Below are 24,953 nucleotides of genomic sequence, written 5' to 3'. Positions count from 1 at the left end.
TGGCATATAACAAGCTGAAGTCGTCGCTAGAACACAAAACGATGTCTATAGATTACCGGATGATACCCCAATCAAACAATGAAGGAAACTAACAGGAAAGTAAAACGACCCGTAGGAAGACCAAGAAATAACTGGATGAATCAAATAAAGAAAGACTTACAAGGACAAGTTGACACTAACACAATAACAAACCATCCTGCCATAAACAGAAAAAAATGGAAACAAATTGTGGAAAGCGTAATGTCGGAAGACGGAAAACGTTAACAACAAACAACAACTAATGTAACTGAATATAATAACATTAAGAATCCAAACACACAAAGAAACTAAACAATTAATAATACATTTTAAAATATAATGCGTTTTATAAACGTAGCATGAGATTAAACAAAGAATGAAAATTAAAAACAAAAAACACAAGAAGAAACTTAACAATTAAAATTTAAAAAAGAATGTGTTTTAAAAACGAAAACATGAGATGAAACCAGCAAGATTAACAAAGAATGAAAATTAAAAACAAAGAACACAAGAAACAACTGAACAATTAATATTAAAATTAAAAATAGAATTTGTTTTATGAACGAAAACATGAGATAAAGCCAGCAAGATTAACAAAGAATGAAAATTAAAAACAAAGAAGCGAAAACTGGATCATGCACAACATTAGAAATGAGGACAGGAAAGCAAATGAGATATAACAAACACTAAAACAGTATTTGTTTTAATGATTATGATACCTATTAAGAACGATGCATTATCTGGAAGCTAAAGCACTTCTTTAAGTAGAGAGCGTCCGAGTTTCATTAACAACATGTTTACATGATAGGGATGCCTACAGAGAAATGATACTAAAGTCTGATGTGTAATGATTCCCAATACAACTGTACTTTAATATTCTATAATTGATGTGCAAAATAGTGATAGTGATACAATACTGATACTACTAAAAAATACCATCTAAAACAAATAAAAAAAAACACGTAAAATAACGTATTTCAATTGATTCATTATCATTCTTTCCTGGAACAAAAGTATCCAAAACTGTCAATTTCATTCAATACTGCAGTTTAGATAATCAAGATAGGTACGGTACTGTAAAAAAAAACATCTAAAAACAAATTTTAAAAAATGTAGATAACATATTTCAATTTATTAATTATTATTCTTTCCTGTACAGTATCCAAAACTTTCAATTTCATTCAATACTGCAGTTTAGATCAATTTAGATTTAAATCAAAATACTGTAGGCATACTGTACTGTACAATATGATTTTTTCGATCAATCATTTTTTGTTGACAGATTTACTGTAATGGTAACAAGTTTTCATATTAGTAATGTACAGTATGTTTTGGTCTCAGTCAATCAATCATTTTGGCTGTTGACAGTTTTACTGTATGGTAACAATTTCATAGTATTACATTGCTTTGTTATCAGGAAATTGTGCAAATATGAATAGTCTACAGTATCAGACCATGCCTATTGATTTAGGAAAATTACAATTACAATTGCAGTTAAGCTTATTAAAATCTTGAATAATCTTTAATATGTTCTCTGCATTCTGTCAAGTATTTCGCTCAGTTTCTGAGTGCTTAATTTATTCAAAGTTTTAATGAGCTGTTCTTTCTTGATAATAATTTTGTGGCTGCCCGTCTTTAAATGAGAAACATGTGAACAGCCCAATTATTAGTACTAATGTATTGACTTTAACATTATTCTGTTATTATTAAATAGAGAAAATAATATCATGCATGGTACCCTACAGTAGCTAAATATTCAGTTTAAACTTAGAAAATAGAGAGACAATTAACCTTAAAATATTCTTTATTATTTATATTCAAATTCACCTACAGTTTCAATCTTCAACCTAGTTAATATGCATAGGCAATATGAAAACCTTTTAAGTACTGTAGTACTAATAGTAGGCATATTAACTACAGTATATTAACGTTAACTGTACTTGAGTCTCAATAATGTAATCCATCAAAGTTAATTCCATGATGAAATTATTTTATAATTAATCCTGTGGTATTTATCACGATATAGTTACTATAATATGTGAACACAAATTTTTTATAAAATTTATTATTAATGGAATAATTTCATTTTAAAATATAGTCATCAGTCATACACACCTAAAATTACAAACTTTTCAGTAAGCTACTGTAGCTCAAAACAATTTTGGTTATAATTATTAAATATTTTATTGACTATGTAGAGTATATTCAATAGCTAGCATGTTGATCATTAAACACCAGCTGAGAATAACTACCTACCAACTACGAACTAAACAAATATTGTATTTTTAAACCTATTGTTACATTATTGACTGTACCATTATAGAGGTGTGGTGTACATAATACATTATAGAGTACTATAACAATGATAATTACTCCTTATCACACAATTTACTGTAACTAATATCTACTAACTACTGTATATACTGTAGCAGGGGATTGTAATAATACTATATTGTACTGTACACTATAAAACACTAAGGTCCTGTTCATACAGTCTATTGAGTCACTACTAGTATACAGCAGAAGATCATAATAATACTATATACAGTACAGTACTATACACTATAAAACACTAAGGTCCTGTTCATACAGTCTATTGAGACACTACTAGTATACAGCAGAAGATCATAATAATAGTTAATACTATATGTACAGTACAGTAGGCTACTATACACTATAAAACACTAAGGTCCTGTTCATACTGTCTATTGAGTCACTACTAGTATACAGCAGAAGATCATAATAATACTATCCTGTTCATACTGTCTATATTGAAAGTTATTTACTAAATGCACTACCCGTACTTTACTTAAATACTTTATGGTACCTGGTAAACTGTAATAAACACTAACAACAAGGGCTTGTTCACACCTATTGTAGGTTTTTTTTTTTGTACACAGCACACACATGTCTTTTATTTATAGCGTCACACTTCCCATTGTTGACATGTGATATTCCAATAAATTCACTATAGTGTATGCAAATCTTCAAACTGTGTAGTCACATAGTATTACGTAGTTGGTACTAGGTACACTGGCAAAATAAATGGTTATAACAGACAGAATACATCCTATTCATTCTAAAAATAGATCTGGCTGACTAACTGATTATCCTGTGCTACAGTTTTACCAGAGGGTTAAAATAGGATGATGATAGATATACAAATCACTATAATCTTTGATAATGATACATTAAATGGTTATTAACTATTGTTTTAAATACAGTAAAATACCGTCAAATTTCAAATTCTGAAAAACAATCAAGGAAAAAATCCTTCCTTTTATTTAAATCTGAATCAATCAAGGGAAAGTGTATTTCATTTACTACAGTATATACTATACTATACCTTGTAAAATTGTTATTATACCTGTACATAAACATATAAAAAGATCTTTTCCTTACCCAAAATCAATGGCTTCCTTCGGACTTGGGCATTCACTCTGAAAAATTTCCTCTTCGCTCGAAATTATAAATTCTAAAACACTGGTTGTCTCCCAAGAGGCATTTTGGTCATACACAATATACATAACCTCGTCTGCCTTTTTACGTAAAACTTCAAATTCTTTTGTATCTTTTGCGTAGTTCACAAGAGTACTGTCTTTAGAACACGTCACTTTAATATTTAACGCTTTCCTTTTCCCTGGTGCTGGATCGTTTGCACATATATCTACGGTAAGCTTAAAAAGACAAGTTTGATGCCCAAGACAAAACATTATCGGATCACAACCAGTTCTTGTTAACAAACTTTTCTGAAGTCCATCAATGTTTTTTAGCAACTCTGAATTTGAATCTATACTTTTACCAGATGTATGTCGTAGGAATGTTATATATGACTTATCTTCTTTTAGGCCGAATTGAAGCTTGTCTTTAAGAGTTAATATGTCTGATAAACTTGGCCCAAGCCCTAGTGGCTTAACAGGAGAGCTTCCTGTGCCAAAATTATATGAAAGTTTTGATATATAACTTCCTCTAGGACAAGTAAAATGTACTCTATTGTTTTCTGTCCACCTATATGAAACATCAAATTCTTCGCGATACATAACTTTCTCATACTGAACTTTGGGTTGTTTCGGAGGTGCATGTCCTTGTGGTTTTTTATGTCCTTTAGCACCAGCGCCCATTTGCTCCCCATTTCCCATTGGAGGCATGACTTTCCGAACATCCCCTTTTGCATTTGGCATCATTCCCCCAAGATCCCTTCGAGGTTGCATTCTGGCATTGGGGTTTGCCCGTTTATTAAGAAAACGGTTATAATTTTCATGTGGATATGATCCGACAGCAGAAATTGTTAGAAGTACTACTACCGTCCTTAGGCAAGAAGCCCAGATTTGAAATACATAAACCATAGTTAAAATAGCACAAAGCAGCCTAAAAAAAGAAGCGGATGTATGTGTGTTGATCACCCTGTCACACACACACACTTGAAGTTCATTTGAAGCAGCCTACTCGGCTCAGCAGAGTTGATCGAAGCCGCCGCGCTGTTTGTCAACAAACCATACGAAGAGATCGCAGAAATAAATCAACTGAATAAAGATTCAACGTTTAAAAATGATAATACTGTTAGGTGTTACACAACATACAAACCATGGTGGAAGAAAACTCCTCAAAACAATCCAAGATCTACGTCAGCTACAACATTCCGAGCGATACTGTAGGTGTCAAACATCCTACTAATAAACTTTACCGTACCATCACTGGAGCAAGTAACACACTCGAATGGTTTCGCGATTACTGATTTGATAGATACGCCCTCTCAAGCTTCTAAAAAAAGGTGGATCGACCTACTGGGAAGATCATCAGAGAAGAATCAATTCAAATTATAAAGAAATTATAATCTATAATCGAATATAATTAATATTATTATAAATGTAAAATATCTCCTAAGTATACTGAAACTTGTGTTGTAATACTGTTTTTCTTATACTAAACCTACCTAGCATGCCGTTTTTTTCTCTCTGATATGATGGGTCCAGAATAAAATAGAGGGCGTTTTTAAAATATTGAGGGCGTACTACACAATAACTTCAACACAAGAAACAAAAAACTCATTCATGTTTTGTTGAAGAAAGTCACTTTTCAGGTTAAAAAAAATTACTAAAATATAATAAATTATTGTAATTATAAACTCTCAACTTAGGTCATTTGTTTTAACATTTATGAAATTGATATTATTTTTTAGGCCTAGACTAGGACTACCGTACGCATTGTATGTTAGGATGGGTAGGCCGGGGTGGGGGGGTGCTTCTCCACAAACCCTCCCTACTAGGCCTAGGCCTAGTTCTTTGACTCCATCCATTATTGGCTTGGCTTAGGCCTAATTGTAAGGTTGGTCCATGGTTGGTCACATGCTTAGGATGGAGGGACCGGCTAACAAATTGTATTTGTTCATCTAAAATTTTATTCATAAAAAAAAGTATTGATTGATTAATTCAATATTTTTTTAATCATATTTTATTTTTAGGTACGAAACGTTGGTAGGGATAACTTGGTCAAACCGGACTGAAAAGAATCTGACAAAATGTGGTCTTGGTATTTCAAAATGGATGAGAAAGAGTTAGAGATACGAGACATGGAGGAAAACGATTTTGAAAAAGCCAATGTGCTTTTTGTTGAAGGCGAAAAATCTGTTTTTGTTTCATTCAGAGCGGTTGTGTATTTATTGAAAACATTAAAATTTCTGATGCCTGCATTTGTTTTTTGTTGTGCTGTTTTTGCTGGAAGTCGATCGACAATATATACGCTTGGAGCATTTTCTTTTTATTGCTTTATGTTATATTTGACACTGATTCGTCTTTCTAACAACTTTATAAAAGATGAGACAAAAAAGGATAGACAAGGATTAAAAGAACACTTAGAAAATATGAGATGTTGTTATAAATTAGCAGTCTACAAAGGAGAAATTATTGGGTCTGTGTGCATAACCGAAATGAAGTCAAAGCCGCTTGTTGCGGAGTTGAAGCGATTTCATGTGAAGAAGAAAGCTAAAGGTCTGGGTGTCGGCAAGAAGCTTTTGGAAATCGCACTGGCGTTCAGCAAGAAATACAGGTTTAAACACGTTGCGTTAACGACAACTGAATTGAATTATGAAGCCAGACAACTGTACAAGAAGTATGGCTTCAAGGAAGAAGCGTTTCATTCAAGTAACATTTTTACAATTTATAGGCTAACTTTGACATTCTAGATTTTTCTTACAACAGAACAAATGATATTGGAGCTGTAGCTTGGTGGTTAATGTGCTTGCCTTCCAATCCCAAGGTCCAGGGTTCAATCTTGACCTAGCACCAACAACTCACAACTCTTTCAACTCCACTCCCTCAAATGAGACATAATTTTTAAGCATGATACATTATAAAATAGTTTATCCATCCTGTAATTGACGAGCTACTCGCTGTTGGATGCGTATTAAATAAAAAAATATATAACCGCAATATTTACCTACCTCTAATTTTGTTTGCATGATATAAAGTGTGCATTGTTTAAAGGTTTGCATGGCGATTAAAACTCTTCAGTAAAATTAGGTTTGCAGAGAAGAATTGTAGCGAAATGTGGAGACATTCTGTCAACCTTAAGTGTTTCCTTTTTTGGAATCACATGGTTGACTAGAAAGAACATATTTTAGAAGCTTGATCGTGTGAATATTATTTGATAATAATATGATTATTAAATATTAAAGACGGTATCTCTACCAGTTTCCGTTTATTTCTTTTTGCGTATTTATTCATCATCATCCAGCCACTATTACCCACAATGCTGCTCCAAGTGGAGGTTATGATGCTTGGCTACCACTCCAAGGGTCCTTGGTTCAAGTCCCGTCACATGTCAGGATTTGTTCTAACGACAGATTACAACTCCACTCCCAAAGACTTGTAGGCCTAATAAGACAAGAAGCATCTTCTGTGTATGTTTGTCTTGTGAACAAGGTCGCCACCAATTTCCCTAAAAACAAAAAAACAACAATTTTATATTCCTGAAATTTGCCTTTCTATTGTAAACTTCAATATGTTTACCAAAAGACGGACTGCTTACCTATGATAATTTTTTATTTTTTATCTGTCTGTTTAAATATCAATTCTTCCACAAGCATTCTTATTTCTTTTCTTGAAGTAGATAAATGTCGCTTTGAACTTGACGCTGTGCCACACGTCCTGCCGGTAGTAATTTACATAATAGACCGTAAATGCAAATTAAAGCTTGGTTCCCACTAGAACGTAACGCAAGGACGTAAACGCAACGCAAGCGTTTTAACCAATGACAAGCGAAGTTATATACAGTTAGCAATCACAAGCGAATAAGCCATCGCTTGTGATTGGTCAATTCACTTGCGTTGCGTTACGTCCTTGTGTTGCGTCGCTAGTGGGAACCACGCTTAAGTTATGACCCACGTAACACTGCTTGCATCACAAAGAACGTAATTACGACGGAGTACAAAAGAAACAATACATTAAATTAAATTACGATACATATATTGGAAAAATACAATAATTAGGCATATACTACATTTTAATTAAATTCAACGCATAATTAATATTCTTTTTTATTTCAGTTTTTAATTCCGCACCCAAAACAATCGGGAAGTATGCATTACGTGCGGAGGAATTTTAAGTAGGATCTTCGTAAACGGATTGATCCAGACATACCGGTACCACATTGGTCATTTTGATGTGATTCCTACGCCAACCTCAAACTTGTTTATGAACATAGGTGTCTGTAAAGTGTCCCAATAGGCAATGGTACGATTAGTGTGTGATGTTCGTACAATTTTATACATCATTAGTTGTGTGTTTACCACATAAAACCTACTGTTATTAAAAATGCAATTATCATAAAACAACGAAACATCGAAGATGTTAATTATAAAGTGCATTTTGATGTGAAAGGAATAAATACAAATTGAAGAACCCATCATACTATTTAGCATCATGTTGAGGAATTACATAAATGAGGTTTGACGGTGATCATGGTGCTGCCCTATATAAATGATTACCAATACTGGATGTAAAGCTGTTCACACTCCCGGTGGCATGGCCGAATAAATCGTGAAAATTGATGCAGTTTTCAAGAAAAGATCACATTTCGGATTTTAAAACGTTCGAGTAAACGCCTGAACCGTAACCTAAGTTTTCGTCGGATTTCGGTATCAGTGTGAATGAGGTTTAGAAAGACTGCCGCCAGATGTTCTGAGATATGGATAAAAGAAACTAAAGGATAGTAGTACCATGTCTTAATGATATTGTCTATTGCTAATAGCTACCGTACCGTTTTTAAGCTCTGACTACACTATCAAACTATAGTTTGACAAAAAAGTGTCATGTGCCCAAATATGGTAGTGATATGCCCAAATATGGTAGTGATATGACATCATTATGTCCAAATTAGGTCTATAATACCAGCATCATCGATACATCAGGAACTGAATGTTAGCATTTTACACAATAAAGAACTATTATAAATTTCGGGAGAGTGTTTGATTTGACCTACATGATGTTTTTACTAAAGTATATCGGGGCGAAAATAGGCTTAAGTTAAATGACCCATGAAATGACAATTTTCTATATAATTACACATGAATATACATACACAACGAAGCAATCATAAACTTTGCATTAATGACTTGATGATTATGCATGGGTATTAAGTAGTAGTAATAACAAAAGTAATGGAGCGTCTTGCCGCTCTTACACATACATATAAAAGCTGTATTTGAAATGGACTTTATTTTACAATACGACTTTAATTCTACGGCAGCAACGATACATCTTATTTGGTAAGTTACCGGAACATTGGAAAATAATTTTTATTTTTAGAGAGTTAGTGACTCATAACTCTGTTGATCACATTCGGACATTAGGCCTGTTTTTTTAAAATAGTTGGCGAACTTTGTTTTATAAGTGTTACTACCTCACCGTGGAGTGACATGTACCGGTAATTGACGCTTAGCATTCCTTAGGATTTTCAATATCTGGATCCTATAATTAGGATGATGGTTTTAAGTTGGCCACGATTTTGTATTTTATTTCATATTTTTACCAACGAAACACAACATTAATTGAATCTTGGAGGCCAATGTAATTGGAAAAGGGCAGAATTATAGGAAAGGGCTTATGTGCGCAATGCATTTATCATTAGTGTAACTATCTATTATTTATATTGTATTGATGTGTAATTGTAGCCTATTTTGTATACCGTATGTTCTTCTTCTTTTCTATAGCAATTATGAATAAGGCACTTGCTCTATTGTTTACGGTGTGTTTATTAAATGCATTCATACTAACGAATTCTGCTTCTATTGGTGAAGGTATGTAGGCTACATAAAGCAACTAAATACTTGTATTTTTAAGTTTAGGCCTATATGTATCTTGTACAATTAAAGGGGCCTACAAATTTCCAATTTGAACCGTAGTGGTGTACGAACGAAATAGACATTACCAAACTTTAGATGTAGGTCTATATGTACCGATACATTCCTATAAGTGCAAAATTCTAAATTTGGAGGCGACAAAATGAACAAATAGTCAAATTTTTAAAGACGACGTTATTGGTAACTAAAGTTTTATATACAACAATATGCTTGATACAGGCCTATATTCCATTGAAATTCGGACGAAAAAAACGTAATTCTCCTGTTTCACTAACAAAGTTCGACAATATCCAACAAAAGGTGCGCGTGGACAATTTTCATAAAGTTTGAACAAAAACAGATAATCGAATTGAAATTCGGAAACATAGTAAATTTACACACTAGCGAACATTTTGTTCTCATTTCGTTCTTATCAGGATTGCATCATTAATTCATGTACTTCTATATAATCTTCACACATCAATCACACATGAGAACGCAACCAGTTAGTTGTACTTTTAATAGTTGTTGTTTGATGTACAAAAAGACAATGATGGTTATTATAATGACAACGAATCCATTAACTTTAGTAAAAAAGAAAATGATCGAACATTCTCCTCAAACATATGGTGACATAGCTCTCTAAACCGGAGACAACATTTTTTCTGCATGTGTGAACTCGACCTATTATCTGAGGAGTCTGAAAGCAACAATCACATTATTCGACGTGATCAAATCTCTCCCTTGATTTTGCTTGATTGAAGTTAAGAGAAAGTTATTAATCTCTTTTTCTAAAGCTCTGTCTACACTATCGAACCAGTTTGACAAAACAGAGTGATGTGCCCAAATATGGTAGTGATATGCCCAAATATGGTAATAATATGACATCATCATGTCCATATATGGGCATATCACATTTTTGTACACATACAGTTAGTTGTAGACAGAGCTTAATTACGTACGCTGGAATTAGGAGCGTATTCCTTTTTTACATTGCTCATTGTTATTTATGCTTATTTTTAAAATAGATTAGGCCTATGTTATGTAATAGTAGTAATAGTAATTATTATGTAGTATTTGAAAACGACATCAGTTATTTTATTTCGACAATTTGCCCACAATCTTATAAATCGACACCAATCTATAGTTATAAAAGTATTTTAAATTTAAAGAATCTAACTTGATCAAACATAGGCCTACTACTATTTTCTTTTCACCATGGTTAATAAAATGTTATTAATTTTGTTGCAACAAGGAAACACGGACGGATCATGTAAGTTAAAATGATATTATTGTATTTGTATTGTAGTACTAGTAGTACAGAATATTATCAGATGAGATGGTTTAATAATTTAAATCCTTTCTGCAGGACAAAATATCGGTCACCTAAAACTGAGTCTCCCTCAAATTCAAAGTGTTCTCAATGTATAAGTCAGAGTAGGGCAAACATCTTACCAATTACTAAAATTCCTGACGCAAAGTTGTTTGATACGCATTAGAGACTTTCCATTGACTAGTGCGACGATATGACACGACAATGATAACATTACTCTTATTTAATACCATCATTTATTCGATTTCTCTAATTAACACATTTATAAAATGTTTTTAACGAGCTTACAGCACACAATTCAACATAACTTGTTACATATGTCTTCTTCAGAAGAATCCTATATCTTTAACAGCACGCTTTCATTCGAATCACACATTTATGTTTGCATATTTACAAGTGTATAAGTATATTTACTTTATCGTTTTGATTTAGCCTTTTGCTTATTTTATTTTGTATCTCTATTGAGGTCCAGCCTGCATTGTAATTTTCAGTAATTTGCCTTTGGAAGATAGGAGCAATAATATATTCGATTCATATAGTACATTTTCAGATATTTTACAAAACCTATTTATTTGTCATTAATTATTCTACCAGAGTTCAGATTGCTTTGTTTTAAGTCAATGGTTTGCTTACGTAAAAGTTAAGTTAAGTTTTCAAACTCTATTCAATAGGATAAAACAAATGGTTTAATAAATAAAGCCTCTTGGAATTTTTTTATACTTAACTTGACTTACGGGACAGGGAAGAAGAATAAGAGCAGAATATTATCTTACCTATTTTTTTTTATAGTAATAACACCTTGTTAATATATTCATATTTTGCACTTTAAAAATGTTAACAATAATTAGTTAGGCCTATACCATATATTAAGCAAAAAAAAAAGAAAAAAGTACAGATCAGAATGATGAATGAGAGCACAATATTATATACCTATTTGTTGTTTTTTCATAGTAATAACACATTGCCAATATATTCATATTTTCCACCTTTTTTTAGATTTATTGATCAATGAATTACTTTCGTCTATTTATCTTTTATATTTTAATAAAAACACCCGATTATAATAAAAAAATAACACTAAGTTTACAAGCATGCTAAGTATAAAAGCACAGCACAGCACATTTTGAAATTTCTTGCTTAAAAACAAATAAAAACATTAAAACTTATCTTTGTGTATCTCGTTTTAATCAGCTGGCCCAGAAGAAGATAGTAAGTATTGTAAAAGTGTGAATATAGAATAATGGGGCTAGCCTAAAAATGGGGAGGGTTTGAAGGGTGGAGGGGGTATATGGGTGATCATCATGGTTTTGGTCATTGGGGACTGGTCATTGTTGCTTTCTGTTGATTTGTCCTGTTCCGAGTCCCGCTTTACTTTGTCCCTTTGTTTTGTGTCCCAGGCAGGCCGACTCAAGATCCTGCATCTTTCTGGGATCTTGCCTTCTTCCTTTCCCCCAGATTTATTGTTTTTTGTCTATGTTATTTCTTATTTATTAGGCCTATATTATCATTTAAAAGTGAATTGAATTGAAAAAGTAGTCTAGTATTCATAATATCTTGTTTTCACGAAAGAGGGAGATCATAAAATAATTATATTTTAATTCACTATCAAACAAGTTTGACAAAAAAGGTGTGATGTGCCCAAATATGGTAGTGATATGACATCACCATGTCTATACATTTTTGAATTAGTTTCTGTTCAATTTAGACATTGGATCAGATTCATGGATGTACTCGTTTGGGTCTGATGGTGACGGAGGTGGACAGTTACTTAAACGAACATGTAAGTAAATGTAGAGCAACATGGAGAGTAGACTTGCCCCAAGTCTGTATTATCTTTTTTTTAAATTTATTTGTTTTTATTTCGACCGCGATTTTTGTCTGAAAATACAAAATCAAGTAGTATACGTATGAAACGCCATATCTGCCAAAATATTTATCCCAGACTACATGGAGAGGAAAAACATCAAAAAAACAAATGTTATTGTAATTGAATGTTTTTTTATGATGCAAACTTTAGACGAACACAAACTTTAGACGAACACAGCCAACAGCCAAGGTTTTATTGATAGACTTGTTACTTAAAAGATGAATTATGACATTGTTAATACTGTATTATGTATAAGCCTTGTCTCAGCAAAACGAGTGTTACACTACTATGCATAATTTACTATGTGGCTATCAGTAATTTGGTATTTTATATATTTGTATAAGTAATTTGACAAATTTCAATTAACTTCTAAATACAATTCTTAATCTTCAATAAGTTAATATTCAACCATAAATCATATTTTGCAGTAGAGGAACTGGATGGTGATGTTGTTATGTAAACAAAAGGTAAGGGATATTTATAAAAACACTTATCCAATACTTTGTCTTGGCCGGTCTACTCCAAATAAAGTATGGTGGAATCCTAACCAAAATGGACAAAACAAACATGTTTGGGAATATTTGTTTGTGATTTACCGATGTTCAAATTATACAAAAATTCAAAACATACAAAATATCATATTGACTTGTTATTAATAATTTATCTCAACAGAATAGAGAAGTCAGTGTGGCTATCAACTCCTCCCAGAAGATTTTGTTATGATGTTGTTTGAATGTCATAGGGGAAGAGAATTAAACATAACAATGTGAAAACACGTATCACTTTAACAATAAAAATAAAATACTGTACAACTAAAAAAGTATTTTACCATAATAAAAAGTAATTTTGTAGACTGTTGTCAAGTCATAGAGACTACCATACCATATGTTACAGTGTTTACTCATTTGTAAATTCAACATATTAGATTAATTATGTTTGATGACACTAATTACCTCATAAAGGGTGTGTTCAAATAAATGTTACTGATACACATTTTAAAACGTGTCATCTTGTGTTTTAAATGACCTTTGAAATGGTCTTACTACAGGTGTGAATAATATCCATACTAGCTGCATACTCATCAAATAGAGCCTATTATAAAACAAACCTCAGACTATCCTTGCCTTTTGATTGGTTGATTTTGTATTATGATCCATACATTATTTTTCCCATTTTTAAGAATTGAGGGTGCTAATGCAATTCACTAGACTGGTTAAAACCAATCCTTATTGTGCTGCTCTACTCCACAGCCAATTTGAATGGCCTAGTAGTAATTTTATTCAAGATGAGTGCGGCGGATTCCTGATACAGGGGCTATTTTGTGAACCAGAGGTTATTCGTCTCGAATGATGAACTGGGTTTACAAGGGCAAACTGTGTACACTGGACCTATAGTCCGAGAAGACTTGCTCCACCAGAACTAGGAGCAAGTCGGCCTTGAACCCATGCTGATATTGTTGGCTCTTTAGGTACGGTAAACAGCGCCCCTGCCTTAACTGCTCAGCCATTTTTGTTTGTTGGATGGGAACACTATTTTCATCCAGTGAAAGATTGATTGCTCTATTCGACGAGGCTCTGAGGCTTGGAACAACCAGGCTTTTAATTCTCCCCCTCTTCATTATTTGAATACAGTCAACTCTCTCAATACCGGACTCTCTGAAAACCAGAAACTCTCCCAATACCAGACTTATTTATTTATTTTTACCATTAAAAACACATTCCGAATACCAGACTTTCCGGAAAACCAGACTTATTTGGCCGGCCCAAAGGTGTTGACTGTACTATAATGTCTTTAATTTGCTTTTACTTATAATTGCTTGTTTATGTGAATTTAACAAAAAATGTTCTGATGTCTTGAGGAGATATTGTGAATTCTGTCCCTCTCAATTCTTCACCACGGTGATCTAAATATTAAATAAAATGTTGTTTATTAGGTTATATACTTTTACAAAATTCAAGCAAATTTACTCAAAACTAATAACATTTTAAATGGAATTAATTACTTACATAATTCATTGCTTTTGTTATTTTTGGTATTTGTGTTCCATTTCCAACGTTTTAAATCTCCTTTTGACCAAATTCCAGTTAAACTACGCTCATCAATTGACGATATCTTTCCAAACTTTACCAGCAGTTTCTACGAACAAAATTATATAAATTATTTAGAAATATAACAATAACAAATAAAGATGAGCTTAAAGATGAGCTTAAAGATGAGCTTAAAGATGAGCTTAAAACCCAAAGATAGGCTTATAATTGGTACTCACTTGTATATCTATGCTAACTGGTTTTGACATTGAAGAATGTTTTCCTTCAGCAAACAAATGATGAAATCGTACCATGACCCTTTTGAAATTCTCCGTCGTCTGCTCTTTTCTTTTTTCTCCTGCAAAAGAAGATCACATGATTGCAGACTTCATTAAAGAATCAATGGGTTTAAGAAATTTTACATATCAAGGTTTTATCATATCTGTAATGCCAGGGAACAGTGATTTCACTCTTCTCTGCTAATGCATAACATTGTGAGCAGTTATGCAATGCTATCCTATTGTGTCACCTATAGTTAAAGTGTATCTCAGAAAGTAATTAACTTGTTGCCTGTACTTGGATGGAACAGTAAAAGACAGCAGAGAGAAGAATATAATTTATAATAATTTGGTTATTATCATTTTATTTTTTATATCTCACAAATACCAATTTGTTTATTTATTTAACTTCTCACTAAATATGCACATACCAAAAAAACATAGACAAAACATATTTAGTGAAGGATGAAGGGACAAACAGGTGGTAAACACCTCTAAAACGGTCCAGTCCCAATTGCATAATGAAAACATATATAAAATTATAATAAATATTAAAGTAGGCCTATATAGCATTCAAAACTACTACCTGTACCTACCTTTTCCAAATTCCACATTAATTTTAGTATTATTCACATGTTTTGAATGGTTATCATCATAATTCCAACCTGGTGTCTTTAATGTTAACAAATGTACGTTAGCTGGGAGCTCACATGTAATGCTGGAAAACTTTGAATTAAAAAGCTGGCGCCATTTGTTGATGAATCTATGAGTTGTTACATCTACAAAAAAAAGTGTAAAACAATTTTTCATTTATATATTTAAGTGATTAATTAATTAATGTTGCTCATTCTATAAATAGAATGTGATGTGCCCATATATGAACATGATGATGTCATATCACTACCATATTTAAGCATGTCACTACCATATTTGGGCACATCACACTTACACACATAAAGTTTGATAGTGTAGACAGAGCTTAATACACAATCACACAATATGATTGGGTGTCAAATACAATGCCCTTAACGACTTCCAATTTGTTAATGCACATATTTTAACATACCTTTCCTAGAATGAAACAAACTAGTCAATTGCTCTTCTTGCCTGTAATCAGCAGCCAACACTAGTGGGGGATTCTCTAACTGCAGCCTGGCCTGATGTTGCAAAAGACTGGAGAGGCTACTATTGGCAAGCAGAAGCCAAAGTGTAGGACGGACAATCACGGTATCATTCAGCGTTAGGTTGAAATTATGGTCTTCAAATTCATTGTTGACAAGTCGACGAAGTAACATTATCTGAAGCATTTGTTAATATAATAATTATTATTGATACAGTTGTGGTTGAATGAACTACTGTTTAAAAAAGCTGTGAATGGCGTATTAAAGCTCTGTCTACACTATCAAACTAGTTTGGCAAAAAAAGTTTGATGTGTCCAAATATGTTAGTGATATGCTTAAATATGGGGTAGTGATATGATATCATTATGTCCATATATTGGCACATCACAAAAGTTTGATAGTGTAGACAGAGCTTCATACAGTACACTACCACCACATACCTCCATTTTACCATCAGAAATACTACCAACACCATGGGTTCTTTCTGCTAGTGCAGTGAAACGAATATCTGATTTGATATCTTCAATAAAAGCAGTGGAAACCATGGGGTAATAGTTCTGAAAAAAGAGAAAAATACTAATAAATTAAAATATATAAAGCTATATTATAATTTGTTGTTCGCAATAACAGATCATCTGAGCATGTCTAAAAATAATTTAACATGCTGATCCTCAGATGGCATGCAATTTACAGGATTGTTCCAGATGAAATGGAAATAGTCAAAATGGACATTTGCTATGTAGACTTTAGCACCAAGAAGCGTACATGAAATGTCCTAAATAATAATTATTTAGAATACCTGAGCCACTGGTTCCGAGACATTATCACGAGGGCGTCTTTCCATCATCTGATACGCATTTTCATCCGTATGGATGGTACGAGAATTATGTACACTTGTTGTAAATCTAGAACCAAATATCATTAAAATTAAAAATCTAACCTATACTAACTGTGTACTAACAATCTGAGTGGAGTTGTGGCTTGGTGGTTATGATGCTTGTCTACCAGTCCAAGGGTCCTGGGTTCAAGTCCCGTCACATCCCGTCAGGATTTTTTCTAAGGACCAAATTACTCCACTCCCAAAGACTTGTAATAAGACTTTGTTTATGTAGAGCATCTTGTGTATATGTTTGTCTTGTGAACCTCTGAGGGTCCCTAATGATCAGCAATAGCTGGATGGATCACCCTCATTAAATATGGTTAAAAAAAAAAAAATAAAAAAAAAAAAAATCTAATATCACAATTTGAATATGTTAACATACTGCAGTACATGTACTGCTCTTTATATTATACTCAAATAGTTTTTCTCTACTATAAGTTTCGTTCATTCAAGTATTTACTATTATAACTATTGTGAATAATATTTTACTATAATGACTACAATTTCACACTAAATTGTGTTAGTAAATATCCTGTACCATTTAAGTCTAATGAGGCAATGAATACTAATGTTTTTGTTTTGGATAATGCTTTATCATGTTTAAAATGAGTGCTGAAATAAACCATTGCAAGTAAATCTGAATGTGAACCCTATCTAACGATATATTAAGTTAAAAATTCTGTTGCTGGTTCAAGTAAAATGTTGTATGTTGATCATGATCAACAATGAATGTGAACATATCTAGATAAAGTTCAGAATCAAGTCTGCTACAGGTTCAAATAAACGTCTTAAGTAGATCATGATCAACAATGAATGTGAACATATCTAGATAAAGTTCAGAATCAAGTCTGCTACAGGTTCAAATAAACGTCTTAAGTAGATCATGATCAACAATATATGTGAACATATCTACATAAAGTTTAGAATCAATTCTGCTGCAGGTTCAAATAAACATCTTAAGTTGATCATGATCAACTCTGAATGTGAACCTAGCTCATGATATATTAAATAATACCTTATAATAAGCTCTTTATTGATCTTCAGAGGTCCCACCTGCAAATCCACTTCAATGCGGTTACAGATCAGATTGTCATGGTAACCAGGTAATGTATAGAGACGGAAAGTTACAACATATCTTGGTTTGTCCTGAAAAAGGCTAAAACAAACCAATAATTATAAAAAAAATGGTAGGCATTTCACTAATTATTTCTAAAATGTAATAAACCTTACTCATAAAAACTTTGTCGTATTTCCTGGACTAGAGGCCCACGAACCACATCCAACTTGACCTTTTGACCTACAACCTGAGCATCTGCTTTTGGTCGGAAGATATAGTTGTTTGAAACCTGTCCGTTGGCAACATCAGAATGAGCATCATATTCCATAAATAAGTTCTGGAATTTTATTTGTTTTCCAGATTGTCTGAAAAAAAAAAGTGTAAATATCTATATAGCTTTAATAACATAAGTAATAATTAATCAATTGTCAATTACTTAAATCTGATCCATCCATCAATTAATCAATCAATCAATAAATGTCAATAACAAACTCTTACTTTAGTTTAATGTATTCTAAATAGTTGGTTGTATTATCCACTGTTATCGCATAACAGTCATTACTAATAGCCATAGTTTTCTCTGTATATTTATTTCTTCTTTTGGAGTTTGTCGTCTGCTTTGAATTCGTCGTCTGCTTCAAATTATTATACGCTGTAGATGATGTCATCTGTGAATCATGGGTATGGTTGCTGTCTTGGTAACCACTTTGAATAAAGTATGTATTATAACCCAATGCTGGTAAATTGGCGAAGAAAAACAACTGGTAAGGGCCGCTCTTGTTTAAACAAGGTAAAACCTGTAAAAGAAAAATCATATAAATAGTGTAAAATTAAAAGGAAATTTTAGTAAAACATGAATTTTCAAAAAGTTAATTGTAACCGGTACAGTATCCAAATGTTTTGCTTTCTTAATTTTAACTTTACAGTAACTTCAAACCATCTTGATTAAAATGATTGATTAAATGCAGCCATGTACAGCATTAAAACCTAAAGAAAACTTCATACCTGAGCAGGAACACTTTTTCCATCTGCGTCTTTGATACAGATGTTCTTACCAGTAACATTCAGTCTGATGGTCCTGTTCATTGGCCAGCCAAGTGGGTTGTAAACTATGATAGGCACTGGTTTGGTTGAGATCCTCAGGACCCCATTAACAGGATCTGTCAGTTTAATAAAAAATATTATTTAAAATGCCAATACATTTATGTTTTTATTTTGTAATGATGAATAGAAAATAGTTAAGATGGATTGGAACATACAATTGATGTGCAGATACTAACACAACACGGAGACAAAGAGTATGGTACAAGATTGGAAGAACAATATCTTGTTTTTTTCATACATTTTGATACCTTATAATGTAGCATATTTACATTTTGCCCTAGGTAACTACTTCCCTATATTCCACCTTACTCAACATGTATCACATGCTGTAATGATTAAACATGATTGCCTTCCAATTCCAAGTTTGAGTGTTCACTCTTGACCTAGTGCCAGGGTTGTAACTCACGACTCTTTCACCTCCACTTCCTAAGCCTCAAATGAGAGTTAGTTTATAAGCACAATAAATTATCAAATAGTTTATCAATTCTTTATAAGCAGGAAAAATTATAAACCATTAAACAGTTTATCCATCCTGTAATTGGCGAGTCTGTGCTCACCGTTGGATGCGTATGAAATAAATAACAATTCTAAATGGAGTTTCACCTGTTTATAGTAAGAACTGTAAAGGAATTATCTTCAAATATTCAAATACCTTTAGTTCTATGGCCATGAAAATTAAGCTCAACTTTCTTCTTATCATCTTTAGTAATCAATCCTTCGATCATTTGTTCAATTGCATCTCTGACACCATTTGACGATGAGGTTAAATGCGATACATACATATCACGCACGATTGGTGATTCTGTTCCGGTCACTCCATCATGATGTTGAACCTCGGCCGATGACCATCTAAGCTTCTTTAACTTGTTCAGTGCATATGTCATATCAATTGTTTTAGTTGAGTTTGGTAAATGCGTATACAGTGAAAATATACTTTCTCCTGCATGTAACAGTGATTGGCTATGTCTGGCCAAGCCCTTGAGAAAACTTCTGGAAGTATAGAAACCTGTCCAAGCTTCATGAGGTGCTGTAGATTTTAATTTGAGGCGATAACAAGTTTTTAATGAAACACGTAAATCTTAATTTTAATGATATATCCTGACAGGTAATGTGTATTACGGAGCAAAACCTTATTTCTGTAGATTATATTTTGAAAGCTCTGTTTATACTCTCAAACTAGTTTGACAAAAAATGGAAATTCTTAATACTACTGCTCGAATATAACCTACCTGAAGAATAAGGAATAAAGTCGCCCTCCGTCTTAACATCCCAAGATTCATTGGCGTCATGCAGTGCCTTGAAATATTCACCGACGGTAGCATACCTGACAGACACACCATAGTCCGCAGATGATGCTTGGATGTACTTCATGAGTTTATCCATGTTCTCAAACTGTATCGTAGCATTGAAGAACTGTTTATCACAACCCTAGGTTATAAATGTAATAATGATCTATTTGTAGGAAAACCAGTAAATTAAAATAAATAATAATAAAAAATTTAATCCATTGACACATTTAAAGCCCTGTCTACACTATAAAACTAGTTTGACAAAAAAAGTGTGATGTACCCAAATATGGTAGTTATATGCCCAAATTTAGAAGTGATATGACATCATCATGTCCATATTGACACATCATATTATTTTTTCACATACAATGTGATAGTGTAGACAGAGCTTAAAACAACAAAAAAGTATCAATGGCTAAATATCACATCCAAAGGGTTAGACCATACTATTTCTCCTATTATTATATTCATTTTTATCAGAAAGATAATTATTCCATACCCATGGCCATAGGACGTTATTCGTTTTGAACCAGGCCGCACGTTGTTTGATGTTTTCAATCATCACGTCTGCATATTCCTTCAGGTTTTCATCAGTCACAGGTAAACTCATATTAGGATAGATGCCATCTTTTGGAGGATCAGGGAACAGCGCCACACCATTCCAAAAGAATCCAGATCTTTGAATCAAAACATCAAGTTTATGTTAAAATCATGGTGTAGTCAATATTTTTAGTAGCCTAAAGCTCTACACTATCAAACTAGATGCCAAAAAATGTTATATGCCCAAAAATGGAAGTGATAAGCCCAAATATGGTAGTGATATGACATCATCATGTCCATATATGGGCCTCATCTGCCTCATACTGGCTACGTACGGCCCAGTGGTTTGATATGAAGATAATATTACAGAAAAAAATTGAAAGAGAAAATGAAGAGTTAGCTTTAGTAAGAATGAGCAGATTAAATTGCTGTATTGTATAAGCACACTCAGGTGTATTAAAGTAACCCTAACATTTGTAATTTGCATATGTAAAACTATTGATATGTTGAAGGAAAATTGGAATAATGAATAATATGTATTTAAAAGCAAACATACCACCATTCTTTAGTAAAGCAAAGATACAGTATTACAATGATTAATTGTTAGTAATAACTTGACAAACTTCTAGAGCAATGTATAATAAATAGACTTCATATTAATTTTCATTCTGTAAATAAAATGTACAAGGAAAGAAATAATAAACAAAAGAGAAAAATATGTAGTTATTAGTGTTTTTTTATGGTATAAATTGTACTGTTTTGTAATTTATATTACAATGAAACTAGGTTATTTTTTTTTTTGGCAATTCAATTTAAGCAGTTAGATGAAACCCATTCATAAATGAACAGAAAAACAGCAAAGTTTTGTGATATTTTAAGAGTAAGAGTCAAGAATAGGAAGATAAATAAAACCGCTAATTTGAATATCTTATTAAAAGAGCTTTTCTAATTAATACTGCAAAAATAAAATGATTATTAAGATTAAGGATATGCAGTAGAAAAGATCTTTACTATATTTTACCAAGGCGATCTAACAACAGGACATTGAGCTTGCCTTGCCAAGATAGGAACTCGTAACAGTCATTTCATCTTATGTCTGGTTGCGACAAATACCAACAGTACTGTGCTGTACTGTACATAATTTTCAGGGGTTTGAAACTGATCCTGTCACAGCCACAGATAAACCTTTTGATCTCCGGAGCTCAGAATCCTGTTGTTAGATTGCCTTGATTTTACATATCAGTAGGTTTAAGAGATAAGGAGCTGTAGTCTTTCACAAACCTGTTTGAAAAAGGGAGTTCTGATGGAACACAGTAACTGTAATTGTCCATCACATGTGTGAATATTTCATTTGATCCAAAAGAACTTGCAGTACTCTTCCAAACAAATTGAAGACCCTATAGTAAAAAAGTCAGTCAGTTTTGACTGATGAGGGAATTGTGTTCTGTCACACAAATCCCAATTTCATAATCCAGTAGCCCATGGAAATTTGTTGTGAGTACAAATGCCTAAGGCATAAATATGTCAATTAGGGTTTTAAGTCCCATCCCTACCACACTACCATTCCTTAATAAAGACATTCCAGGTTTTTCTTCGATTGAGAAAGTGTGTTCTACCAAATTATAAATTGTTTGCCACAATAACTTTAATATTATTATATAATATTTATGTCAATGAACCTGTTTGTAATTTTTTACATTTTTATATAGTTTCAAAATAATGCATAAAAAATGAAGTCTTCAAATTCTTACCTTGTTTTTCATCATTTCCTCCTTTTTGTCATAGTCTATTCTGGATGTGAGATGTGCATTAAAACCAGCCAATGAAAACAGAGTTGCCATGGCAGCAGTTGCTCCAAAGGGGTCAACGTGCCAAGAAAATTGAGGTCGAACTCCAAATGTTTCATAGATAAAAGCATGACCTTCTACAAAATAAAAAATATATGTCTTTAAATGAAAAATTTAAACAAACACAAAATTCTTTCTATTAAAGAAAATTTGTCATTATTTATTTGACATTAAAAACTGATCAGATGTTTTTAGCCACATGCATCAATTCTTGACCCACCCATCGTCATCCGCCTAAAACCGCCTTTTATGGTGAAACTTTATAAACAATTTAATTATATAGCAGAATGTTTTGTTTTTCAACATCTGCAGACAATCTTATTAAAGTTTTCTAAAGAAAAATCTTTCTTTGAGAAGACAAATGGCAGATTAAACTTTAAATATCATGTTTTCGTACCTGTTAGTTGCTGGATGTTTGCGCTGTATTCTGTAACGGCTTCATCATTCATTACTTGACCACCAATAATGAACTCCATCTGACCGTTTTCAATAAGTTTATAAACATTGCTCTAATAATAAAAAAATTTTGTAAGTCTTAATGTATACACTATCAAACTAGTTTGACAAAAAAAGTGTGATGTGCCCAAATGTTTGATTTGATTTACTGATTTCATTTATTCAATATCGGCTCATAACAATAACAACAGAATACATAAAAATACAAAAAGTAACAAAAAGCCAGGATTGTCAAAAGCGAACCCAATCACTGTTTAATAATAAAGACTTTCCCAAATATGGTAGTAATATACCCAAATATGGTAGTGATATGACATCATCGTTTCTATATTATGGGCACATCACATTTTGTTGTCACATAAAGTTTGATAGTGTAGACAGAGCTTTAGTAGCTAGCTGGGATCAGAATCTAGCAAATTTCAGTAGATACAATAATAAGTATTACCATTATAATTAAAAGTAATTAAATATGGATAAAATGTTTGTTATTAAATTTAATAAAGAAACATTTTCTGATTGCATATTATTTTTTACCTTTTGTATACTGTTGGCAACATTATTCCACCAAAGTCTGAAGAATTCTTGTTCTACAGCAATGAAGCGTTTCTCGGGCTGGTTCATCAGATTTTCAACGACGGTTGTGTACACATTTGCTGCATATGCCTTCATACTAGCCTTTCAATTAAAATTTTATATTTTCAATAAATTCTTAGAAAAAACCTTAAATAATTGAGAGCCAGAGATGGTGAATTATACAATGATGAAGATTGATGAGATTCGCGATATTTTTGTTAATGGTTCTTTTATTAATTTTAAATTATCTCTAAAGCTATATTTTAAATGTCGGAGAGAAACTTTTTAAATTTTTTAATGAAATGATATGTCTACTATATTAGTATATTTTCTTGTTATTTGTTATTTATGTGTTGGAGAGACACACATTACCGGTGACAGCGTTTTGTTTAATGCTTTTGTCTTTCCTCGGCCTCGTGTCTTGTTTTTCATATATATATATATATATTTCTATGTTTTTTTTTTTTTTGTTTTTTTTTTAATTATTATTTTATGTTTATTGCCGAAATGAATAAAATAAATTAAATAAATAAATAATAAAATAGATGTACAGAGAAAATTGGTCCTAGGCCATTTATTAAATATAATAATTTGTCAGTGATATTAGTCCTCAAGTTCTATGGGTTTATGTAATCAACAATTGGACAGTACTCTGCTAACAATGGTAATTTGTTTGTGGTTGCCATTATGAATTATCTTATATTGTCACTTTTGTAAAAATTGTATTTGTTAATCGGATTAAAATCTTAAGGGGACCATGGTTCTTGGACATTCAGCACAATGGGTTGACGACATTGATGCACGTATATATTACATAGCTGTATCTGAAAAATAAAAAATGTCCATTGAAAGTTATTAAAATATCTTTGTTTTTTTATAATAATAAACATTTATCGCTCACCTCCACTGTATAAACCCAGCCAACGTCCATGTGACTATGTGGAATTACAAATGCCTGTATCTTTCTGTCATCATCAGGTTTTTGAGCATTATTACCAAAACTGCATATATTTACTATAACAAGAAACAAACTGAATTTAAAACATTGTGACATTTTTAAAAAACAGGGAGCTGCAAACATTGCTCATCATCAACATGTGACTTTGTTTTTTTTGTTTTTTTTTTTGTTTACATTATTAAACAGCACGCCCTCTATATCCTGTTTATTTAAAAACAATGTGCTCTTACATTTAATAACGCCTATCCCCCATTGATATGTAAATATA

The 24,953-nt window shown here is 32.3% G+C and overlaps 2 protein-coding genes and 1 long non-coding RNA gene across 5 annotated transcripts in view; 1 reads left to right on the top strand and 2 right to left on the bottom strand.

Annotated features, from left to right (window-relative positions):
- LOC140046340 (uncharacterized) overlaps nucleotides 1–4,717 on the bottom strand; it is an 84,217-nt gene extending 79,500 nt beyond the window's left edge. For both annotated transcript variants that reach the window (XM_072090951.1, XM_072090952.1), the window contains exon 1: nucleotides 3,421–4,717. In XM_072090951.1, coding sequence (XP_071947052.1) covers nucleotides 3,421–4,364 — 944 coding nt within the window. In that variant the 5' untranslated portion in view covers nucleotides 4,365–4,717. The remainder of the gene's footprint in view (nucleotides 1–3,420) is intronic.
- A 309-nt stretch (nucleotides 4,718–5,026) lies between these two features.
- LOC140047904 (uncharacterized) lies at nucleotides 5,027–6,697 on the top strand. Its single transcript, XR_011844993.1, has 2 exons — nucleotides 5,027–5,098; nucleotides 5,480–6,697. It is a non-coding gene; the product is annotated as an uncharacterized lncRNA (long non-coding RNA).
- Nucleotides 6,698–13,605: 6,908 nt separating this feature from the next.
- LOC140046341 (epididymis-specific alpha-mannosidase-like) lies at nucleotides 13,606–24,774 on the bottom strand. 2 transcript variants are annotated; one of them, XM_072090953.1, is made up of 19 exons: nucleotides 24,629–24,774; nucleotides 23,689–23,829; nucleotides 23,096–23,207; nucleotides 22,603–22,775; nucleotides 22,133–22,248; nucleotides 20,811–20,988; nucleotides 20,252–20,450; nucleotides 19,675–20,049; nucleotides 18,924–19,078; nucleotides 18,417–18,715; nucleotides 18,092–18,283; nucleotides 17,877–18,017; nucleotides 16,781–16,886; nucleotides 16,422–16,538; nucleotides 15,927–16,158; nucleotides 15,457–15,639; nucleotides 14,822–14,940; nucleotides 14,562–14,691; nucleotides 13,606–14,458 (listed from the first exon to the last, which is right to left on the bottom strand). In XM_072090953.1, the coding sequence occupies exons 1-19, from the start codon at nucleotides 24,656–24,658 to the stop codon at nucleotides 14,376–14,378; spliced, it is 3,081 nt and encodes a 1,026-aa protein (XP_071947054.1). In that variant the 5' UTR covers nucleotides 24,659–24,774; the 3' UTR covers nucleotides 13,606–14,375. The 2 variants fall into 2 exon arrangements, with proteins under 2 accessions (XP_071947054.1, XP_071947055.1); XM_072090954.1 differs by lacking the exons at nucleotides 13,606–14,458; nucleotides 14,562–14,691 and having other exon boundaries at nucleotides 14,857–14,940; nucleotides 15,571–15,639.
- Between the last annotated feature and the right edge of the window lie 179 nt (nucleotides 24,775–24,953).

The sequence above is a fragment of the Antedon mediterranea genome, chromosome 4 (genome assembly GCF_964355755.1).
Source record: "Antedon mediterranea chromosome 4, ecAntMedi1.1, whole genome shotgun sequence".
NCBI lineage: Eukaryota > Metazoa > Echinodermata > Crinoidea > Comatulida > Antedonidae > Antedon > Antedon mediterranea.
Note: the sequence above shows the minus strand (reverse complement) of the source record. Positions and strands in the feature narration are given on the sequence as shown.

Excerpts from the sequence above, each read along its gene's own strand:
- LOC140046341 (XM_072090953.1), bottom strand. The coding sequence starts at position 24,658 with ATGGACGTTGGCTGGGTTTATACAGTGGAG. Across the intron at positions 18,716-18,923 it reads GAAAAAGTGTTCCTGCTCAG|GTTTTACCTTGTTTAAACAA; the intron begins GTATGAAGTTTT and ends TTTCTTTTACAG. Across the intron at positions 14,459-14,561 it reads TAACAAAAGCAATGAATTAT|ATCACCGTGGTGAAGAATTG; the intron begins GTAAGTAATTAA and ends TTTAATATTTAG.